The following is a 9,557-nucleotide window of genomic DNA, read 5'->3' as shown; positions in this document are numbered from 1 at the left end:
CAAACTTCAAAAAATAAATGATGGCTGACGCATTGAGCGCACGGTTTTACCTTATAATGTTTTTATCAGGTTAAAGACTTTCTTTTAAAAAATATCTGTGTGTACATTTTTTGAGATTTACTTCACAATAATTTTTAATTTTTCTAATTTTGTAATTTTTAATTTGTTATTTTCTATCTTTAATTTTTGCATCTGCCAACAACAACAACAATAATCAACGTTACCAAAAAATTACTACGAAAAATTCCTTACATACATATTTGTGTATACAAAATCTACCTATGCATTCTGCCCAATTTCTTCCGCATTCTATTAGTTAAGATACGATCCACTACTAGATATTCATCGCAGGGTAAAAGAGAAAAATAAACCGCTAACAATGAATTATACATCCTAGTAATTGCCCAATTTAGTGCAAATCGTATTACATATGTACATATAAATACATACATATAACAATAGTGACGTACATATTCACGTATACATTTATGCATACATGCTATATGTATACCTCCGCAATGATAAAGTCGAAAGTGATGCATATCTTGTAGTGATACCCTTGTCCTTACATACATACATACATGTACGAAAATATATATGTACATTAGGCGACAAATGAAAGGGTATACCTTGTTCTAGTATAATATTCACAATTATTTTCTTGGAAAACTTTTTGCATTAATTATTTAGGAAAATGTTCATTCTATAATGTAAATCATATAAATCAAAGCTTAACACTTTATATAAAGTTGGCAAAAATTCAAAAAAATTTCCAACTTTATATTCAGAATTTCTAGAAAATTTGTAGCCCACTCAATTTTCATTCTAATGAAGTTCAAGTTTCAAACGACTTGATTTAAGATAATTTTTTTTTTGGAGTCGGAATTTTGAACTTTTTTCTTATGAAATAAAATGCAGGAGGCCGCTAGCAAAAAAATTAAAAACAACTCAACGCCAGTTTTTGTAAATTGCACTTATTATGTAAATAAAATCAACGCGATTCTTTAGCCGGTTGAAACTAGCACTTCATTAAAATAAAATTGAATGTGCTACAAAACTGCATACCCGAAAAAGTGGAAAAGTTTGATGACAATTTTTGAATTTTTGTGAACTTTATATGAAGTGTGAAACTTTGATTTATATGATTTAGAATGAACTATATTTTCCCAAATAATAAATGCAAAAAATTTTCATAAAAACAATTGTGGATATTATACTAGAACAAGGTGTACACTTTCATTTGTCGCCTAGTGTATGTCTAATATATCTACTATTTGCACGGCAAGTTTTATAGTCTCTTAGATACATAATTAAAAACTATTTTTTTCTTTAATAATCTTATAAGCGTACCTACGTGTATACATACTTATGTATAAATTTGTACAGGCAAAAAATCTATGTATGTACAAGTACATATGTAAATGCTTTGGCTGCAACCGTAAACTAGCAATTAAAATGTTGAGAATTTGGTGGCAAATTTCCACGTCAAAATTTTGTAGTTTTGTGTGGCATTAAAAATTTAATTTTACATCTGAACTTGCACTCATTCGTATTTCCTTGTCATTCCAACAAATCGATCATTTGTGAAGCTTATAAATGGCATTTAAGATACATACATTAAAGGGTTAGATGTGAGCCGCACTGTGGGCAATTTCCAAACAAGGTCAAAGTGGAAAAAAAAATTAATTGGAAATTAAGCGTTTTTTATTCTATTTTATTCAGTTAAGATAAGTAGACATATATACTTTACTCAAAATTTTTGTTGTTGTTAAAATAAAAAAAATATAATTTATTTTAATGTTTTCACATTCACTTAATTCAAATCAAAATTTTTTTCTCTTGATTAAAATTATTGGCCAATTTTTGGATATAAACCTTGCAACTATGAAAACTCGCTGCTTGTGGTACGCTAAGCATTCGGCGACAGCTGGTTTATTGCATTAGGCAACAATTTACGCAAGCAGTGATTTGCTATGAAACTGAAAAGAAATATCATTATACGCATATTTAAGCATACATACATTTGTATATCTACATATGCATGTACATATGTATATATACACACCATACGGTTTTCATCAATCATTTTCGTATAAACTATTCGAGAGTTCATTTACAAAAGTACTTGAAGAAGCATTTTGAAATACTGTTATTCCGAGTCCACAATTAAATAAACTTCAATTAAGTAAAAAAAAATTGATTTTATTTTTGCGCGATATATGATTAATATATCGAAATTGCAATTGCTGGTATTCGAATTTATTATATATTTTGATTCAAGAGTCTTGAGTTAAACTTTTTGGTTAATGTCATTCATGCCATTCCAATGATGAGACACGTCCCGCGCATTCCGCATGTCACACTCTTTTTAGTGTTGTCGAAGGATGCACCACGCTCACACATCATTGCTGTTGTCACGAGCGACTGACAAATCGGCACTATGCTGACCATAGTTGCCAACTTGGTGCTTTAAGCACTACACTGAGGGAAATAATGCATAGTAAAAATGAATACTTTATATTTGATTATCGTTTAAAAATGTTCGTATTTAAAAATAATATTTTCATATAAAATTTATTACGCACGTATTTGAATATTTACCAATATTTACAGTACTTTCGTTGACGTTTATAGTAAGATCAATTACGTTTCTATTTGATTTTAATATTTTTTTCCCTCAGTGTAGATTTAGTGCTTTTTGAAAATTAAAACGCCAAAAAAAATTGTTCAGTGCCTCTTGCCTTTTTAGTACTCTCCTTCTGAACTCAAATTTCTCATAGATAAGTAAAACATGAAATAATTTGAAATATTTAAAGCTGTATCAGCACTGAAATTAAAAGAATCTACATTCGTTTTTTCGTTTGTTGCCATTCGATTTTTCTTTCTCTAAATATATCAGTTTTAATCTGCAGTATCTACTTCGTATCACTTCGTTAGCCCGAGAAAACGTTTTAATATATTAATAAATATTTGTTTTTTTTTTGACTTTTGTTAAATACGAATTGTTATGAAAAAAGTATCCTTTGGTACAAAAGAATTAGTGCTTTTAGTATGGTAAAACGCTTTTTTCCCCAAGTTTTGGTGCTTTTTGAAACTCAGAAGTTGGCAACATTGATGCTGACCGGTCGTAGTAGAGCTCATTAATCACTTTCGGGCTGTTGATGTTTTTTCGCATTAGTTCTCAATTTAATTTGAATGCCCATTAATTTACCAACAGAGTGCACATATACATATGTACATACATATGTCACATAAATACTCATACATGCCTAAATAAATATATTTAAGAATACTTTTTTTTTTGAGTTTTACAATACCTCTCGATGACGTTTCTGCAAATAATATGGCATAACAAAATTTTGTGTATATGAAGAATTCTTAAAAAAAATAGTCCTACATGTATGAGAGATTTGCAATACATACAAACAACGTATATATTCTACTTCTTATCACGAAAGATAGTTACAAACATGTATTTACCTATGTACTATAACCCAAATTTAGGAGCTAAAATTGCAAGTGTTAAATTTAAAATTGATACAAATTTTATATAGCAATAACCAAGTTTGAAGTTTAACCATTATAAACAAAAAGTAAGTTTCATAAAATTTGTCATGAATGATTTGCTTAAAGAGAAACATTAAAGTTTTATCACAGCCAAAAACAAATTATCTCAAATCCACTGACGAGGGAAAAACGGAAATCTTCGACAAATTCTCAATTTATCCAAATATTACGCTTATGATTATTTAGAATTGCTAAACACAAATATCTACTAAGAAAAATATATGTATTCCTTTAGCACAGTTGATTTCTTACATTTACCACACAAATTCGTATTTAATACAATAGAGTGGTCCAAAACTAGTAAAGTCGGATAAAAAAACATATCCCTATTTTTTATTTTGAAATAAAATAGTATATAGAGGTCGCTCAAAGAGTTTGAAGTTTTCCATGTATTTTATGTGAGAAAAACAAGTTTTCGTAGAAATGCTATAGAATTCTTGAAAATTAATATTTATCGATGGGAACACTAAACAGAGTCTTCAGAAGAGGAGTCTTCAGGAGATTCCCACTAATAATACCCAATTGTTTATTTATGCATTTATTAATAGTAATTATATTTTATAGATCCGCCAAAACCCCCAGAAAATGCCTGCATATACAATGGGGGGATACATAAAAAATCTTTAGTATTAAAAAATGGTTAAATAAACAATTGGGTACTATTATTGGCAGTCTTCTGTGGAGAAACAAAGTTTTGTGGTCAAAAATATTGATTTTCAAGAATTCTATACCATTTCTACGAAAACTTGTTTTACCCCATATATGTATGTACATGGTAAAACTTGAGCGTTTGCACCGACCTCAAAGTATTTTTTTTATTTCAAATTAAAAAAAAAAACACGGGTATAATTTTTTTCGGTATAGAACAATCCTAGTGGATGAAAGCATTGAAATTCGGACTTTACTTTTCCACATGCATTTTTGGACCACCCTATATACATTACATATATATGTATGTATGCATAAATATATCCGCACTATCGTCAATAATTGTCATTAAAACGACTTTTCACAACCACACTTTCACAAAATCCACGCTACACCGTTTACATATTTTCATAAGAAATATTCCCTTTTTATCTCTTCCCCATATTACACATTCTTATTGCATGCCACCACTTTTCCGTCCAGGGTCCTGATCACATACATGTCTCGAAATTCTACAAAGAAGCCAAAAATGGCAAATTCATCAGCTACATTACCGAGAATGTGCGCACCCTGTATCAGACATTTCGCGAAGGTGCCTACTCCTCCAACAATGGACCGTGCTTGGGTTGGCGCGAGACTCTCACATCACCATATCAGGTAAGTTTGCATATGAATGGGTAACAGCTACTGTTATTGAAGTGTGATAACATACCTAAAATAAGCAAAAATTAAATAAAACTATACTTGTTTACCCCCCTCTGTACCAAAGTGGATCAATTACGATGAGGCGTTGTTACGCGCCAAAAATTTCGGCGCTGGCATGATTGCCTTGGGTGCGCGTCCCAAGCAGCTGGTTGGCATTTATTCACAGAACCGGCCAGAGTGGATTCTCTACGAACAGGGTTGTTACTGCTTCTCGTTGGTCGTTGTGCCGCTGTACGATACGCTCGGACCCGAAGCGTGCGCGTTCATTATGCGTCAAACGGAAATGTCGCTAGTTGTTGTTGAGGACGATGCTAAGGCTTTGCTGATTTTGGATAAGGCGCCGCCCACTCTGAAGATTGTAGTGGCTATCAAGCCAATACGTCAACAAACATTGGATCGCGCCAGAAGTCGTGGTATACAGATCTTCTCGTTCATCGATGTAGAGAAATTGGGAGCCAAGGGCAACCATCCAGAGGTGCCACCGGTCTCCGAGGACTTGTGCACCGTTTGCTACACATCCGGCACAACAGGCAATCCGAAAGGTGTAATGCTGACGCATGGCAATGTGGTGGCCGGCGTGTGTGCGGTGATCTTGCAAATGGGTGAGTTATGAGCAGGAGAGAGTGCGTCTGCTGAGGTGGATGACAGAATTTGACTGAACTAAAATTGCCTTACACAGGTGAACACCGAATTCGCGCCGGCGATGTAATGATATCGTTTCTGCCGTTGGCTCACATGTTCGAGCGCTGCTGTGAGAATGGCATCTACTATGTAGGTGGTTGTGTTGGCTTCTACTCGGGCGACATCAAAGAGTTGACCAATGACCTGAAAATGCTGAAACCGACCGTTATGCCGGCTGTGCCGCGTCTGCTCAATCGAGTTTATGACAAAATCCAGAATGAGATTTCCTCCTCGGCGATTAAGCGTACGCTGTTCAACATGGCGCTCAAGGCCAAGGAAAATGAGTTGTCGCGTGGAATTATGCGACGAAATGGTTGCTGGGACAAGCTGGTTTTCAAAAAGGTACACCAAGGTACGTAGCGGTCAGGGAGCGTTTGATGAACGATATGCCAACTGATGTTTCTAATATTGTGTAGCTTTTGGTGGAAATCTGCGCTTAATGGTAGTCGGATCGGCGCCGCTAGCCGGTAACGTATTGACATTCATGCGTTGTGCATTAGGTTGCCTGGTGTTGGAGGGTTACGGTCAAACAGAGTGCACCGGCGCTATCACGCTGACCGTACAAGGCGACTATGTGCCGAATCACGTGGGTCCTCCGGTGTCCTGCAACGCAGTCAAAGTAAGTGCTAAGAAGGGCATATATCGAACGCCGTTTGTTTAAAGAAATACTTTACAGCTTGTGGATGTGCCGGAGATGGAATATTTTGCCAGCCAAAATACTGGAGAAGTGTGCGTACGCGGTTCTAATGTGTTCCATGGGTAAGAGCTCATAGTTTGTTCATAAATTTCAAAATTGTTTTCATCCTAGACTATTTAGTCACAACAGACAAGCTCTCGGTTTTCTATAATCGGCCCACAAAAACTTCAGTGTGTCTCTCCAAAAAGTTTGACATTCCAGAGTATCCTATAAATATTTTACCGACTATCTCTGCATCAATCCATCTCAATGTTATATTATTATAGATTCCTAATTAGGTAATCGTTTTTTAAGATAGCTACATACAACTATTTTTGCAGTTTAATATAAGTCTAGGCGCCCAACGCTGCCAGATTATTTGCGTGAATCCTGATTTTGATCGCATAAATCTAACTATCGAAATATGCGCTCATTTGCAGAGTATTTATTTTCACATTTCAGTCGAGTTCAATATGTACTTTGATTTACCTAACACAGCTAATGAGAGTACCAAATCTGGTTCCACACTATTCATTAGGGTTATCGCCCTACAACAATCTTACAGTCACAAAAACCTATACTCTCTGAACATAAATTTACTTTCTCTTTCGTTTGCCATCGTAGTTACTATAAAGATCCCGAGAAAACTGCTGAGGCCGTCGACTCTGAAGGCTGGCATCACACAGGCGACGTCGGCATGTGGCTACAGAATGGCACGCTACGCATAATCGATCGCCGCAAGCATATTTTCAAGCTCAGCCAGGGTGAATATATCGTACCAGAGAAAATTGAGAACATTTACACGCTGAGCCAATATGTAAATCAGGTGTATGTCTATGGCGAAAGTCTCAAGGTAAGTACATTTTTTTTTATTAAAATATGTAATTACAATTTTCATTGAATAATGTATGCACGCACATCTTCCCCGAATCCCTTTAAGAGCTGCGTCATAGCTGTTGTCGTGCCTGATGTGGATGTGCTCAAGCAGTGGGCCAATGAGAATCGTGTTAGGGGCACACTATCTGTGCTGTGTAATAACCCACAAGTGAAGGAGCTCATCATGGGCGATATGTTGAATTGGGGAAAACAGAGCGGACTTAAATCCTTCGAACAGGTGGGTGGTCACCTGATTTAAATGATTCATATTTTCAATGTCTCGTCTTTTTAGGTAAAGGATATCTACTTACATCCCGATCCATTTTCCGTGCAAAATGGGCTATTGACACCCACATTCAAAGCAAAGCGACCGCAATTGAAGAGCTACTTCAAGCCTCAGCTAGATGACATGTACAAACATTTAGATTAAATTTATGATACAACTGTATTCCGTTCTCTAAATGCATTAAGCTGAGAGGTACTTGATGAACGAGTGCAGCGCGAGCGCGAAGTGTATTGAATGATGGCAAAAAATATGCCAAAAGGGAGGATGCACCATGAAAATGAGGATAGTCGTATCTACATAAATATTATTCCTGCTCAGTTAAATTAAGAATGGGAGAGACCCTTGATAGCAAGAAGTTCATAAAAGTTACAAGAAAATTTACATAAGTATGTATTTTAAAAAGCTTAAAACCTATACAGTGTCTGAAATATGCGATTTCGAGAGAGAAACACTAGTCGATCATAAAATAGTTAATTTCACCGCAGTTTAAATATTTATAAAATATATATGTATTTCAAATGGCCAGATTGAAAAAAAAAACAATTTCAATTTTTAACCACACTCGTCGTTAGGGCACTACAATTCATACAAAAAATGTGTATTGTAAAAAGGGAAGTATGTAGTATCATATAAATGGGGGTGAGTGTATGTACATACATACATAGGTACACGGGAAAATAAAAGTAAACCAGCAGTATGATTTAGAAATTTCATAAAACGGAAAAATTCAAATATTCTGAAACTCTCAATTTTCGACCACCTCAAAAATTTATGTACGGAAACTTCAAATATTCTGCAAATCTCAATTTTTCAACCATCCCAAACATTTGTGTACGGACGTATATTATTTTAAATTAGTAAACGAAGAAAAAATTGTACTTGACTTTTGCGTATTAAATTCAGTTATTTAATAGAAAAATATAAAAGCGAAAAACATAAATATGAAGCTTTAAATTTTGAAAATTAATATTTGCGAATTATGCAGCAGAAACATTGGGCGATGTGAATAAAAATAAGCAATTGCTTTTTCTTGAAATTTCAGACCTTTTACTCGATTTATTCAAACAAAATTGAAGTAAAACGTATGAAGAAAAAGCAATTGCTTAATTTTTATTCATACTACCCATTAAGTAGGTATGTATTATAAATATTGGATACATGAATTTTAAGGCGAACATTTTTAAGTAAAGATATTCAAAAATATAGGAAGTTATAATAAATAGTTAAAAAAAATATTTAAAATTGTATAAGTATTTAGAAATGCACATATGCACTAGCTATTATATTTTTCACATAGNTTTAATTTCCTACTAAAAATTCGCGCTTTTATTAGTTTTACGATAAAGTACTTAGTAATTTCTCAAATATTTTTTGTTCTTATGTATACGAGTATATTTCATTGAATAAAATTATTTAAAATCGAATATAAATGTAAAGCATTATTTACCTAATTTTCTTAACAGCAATTTTTTTTTACGATTTTGTTTATGTGTACATATTATTTTATTTTTGTTGGTTTAAAAAATATATGAAATAAAATGATGTGAAAAAATATAATTTAATTAAAACAAATAAAATGAAATAAAGTAAAATAAAAAAAATCTTATCTTAAACAAATTTATTTAATAAAAAAAAAGTTGTCAAATGCCGACTTTAATATATTTTTTGTTTGTAATTTCCTTAACTTCTAACGAAAACTCTCCTAAGCTGTATTTTTTTAGGATTTAGATAAACAAATAATAAATTTTTAAATAAATATATTGGTAGCTTAAATTTAACGGAACTTATAAAAATATTTGAATTTCAACTTTCTGCCTTATCTGCAGCTTTCGCTTTCAGAAAAAAACAATTTCGTCAAATACTCACTCACACATCCATACATACATATGTATATACATAAGTAGTATATTTACAAAGCGATCAATTATTAAATTTATAGAATACAAACTAATAATTTACGCAAATATATTTAATACAAAAACAAAAATTTTATCAAAATAGGAAAAAACAATTAACTATGTACTAAGTAGCGTGCAGTTTAGCGGTATTAAAAAAATGGATACATATACATATACATACATAACGGGTGATTTTTTAAGAGCTTGATACCTTTTTTTT

The 9,557-nt window shown here is 33.0% G+C and overlaps 1 protein-coding gene across 1 annotated transcript; it reads left to right on the top strand.

The window, feature by feature from the left end:
- Positions 1-4,702: 4,702 nt before the first annotated feature.
- On the top strand, positions 4,703-8,577 carry LOC108380018 (long-chain-fatty-acid--CoA ligase 5). Its single transcript, XM_017636386.1, has 8 exons — positions 4,703-4,872; positions 4,985-5,522; positions 5,600-5,953; positions 6,018-6,220; positions 6,278-6,360; positions 6,902-7,130; positions 7,218-7,391; positions 7,446-8,577. The coding sequence occupies exons 2-8, from the start codon at positions 5,036-5,038 to the stop codon at positions 7,581-7,583; spliced, it is 1,668 nt and encodes a 555-aa protein (XP_017491875.1). The 5' UTR covers positions 4,703-4,872; positions 4,985-5,035; the 3' UTR covers positions 7,584-8,577.
- The last annotated feature ends 980 nt before the right edge of the window (positions 8,578-9,557 follow it).

The sequence above is a fragment of the Rhagoletis zephyria genome, unplaced genomic scaffold (assembly GCF_001687245.7).
Source record: "Rhagoletis zephyria isolate East Lansing unplaced genomic scaffold, Rhagoletis_zephyria_1.1 Rzeph_scaffold_17970, whole genome shotgun sequence".
Taxonomy (NCBI): domain Eukaryota; kingdom Metazoa; phylum Arthropoda; class Insecta; order Diptera; family Tephritidae; genus Rhagoletis; species Rhagoletis zephyria.
This window is presented reverse-complemented; position numbering and strand designations above follow the sequence as displayed.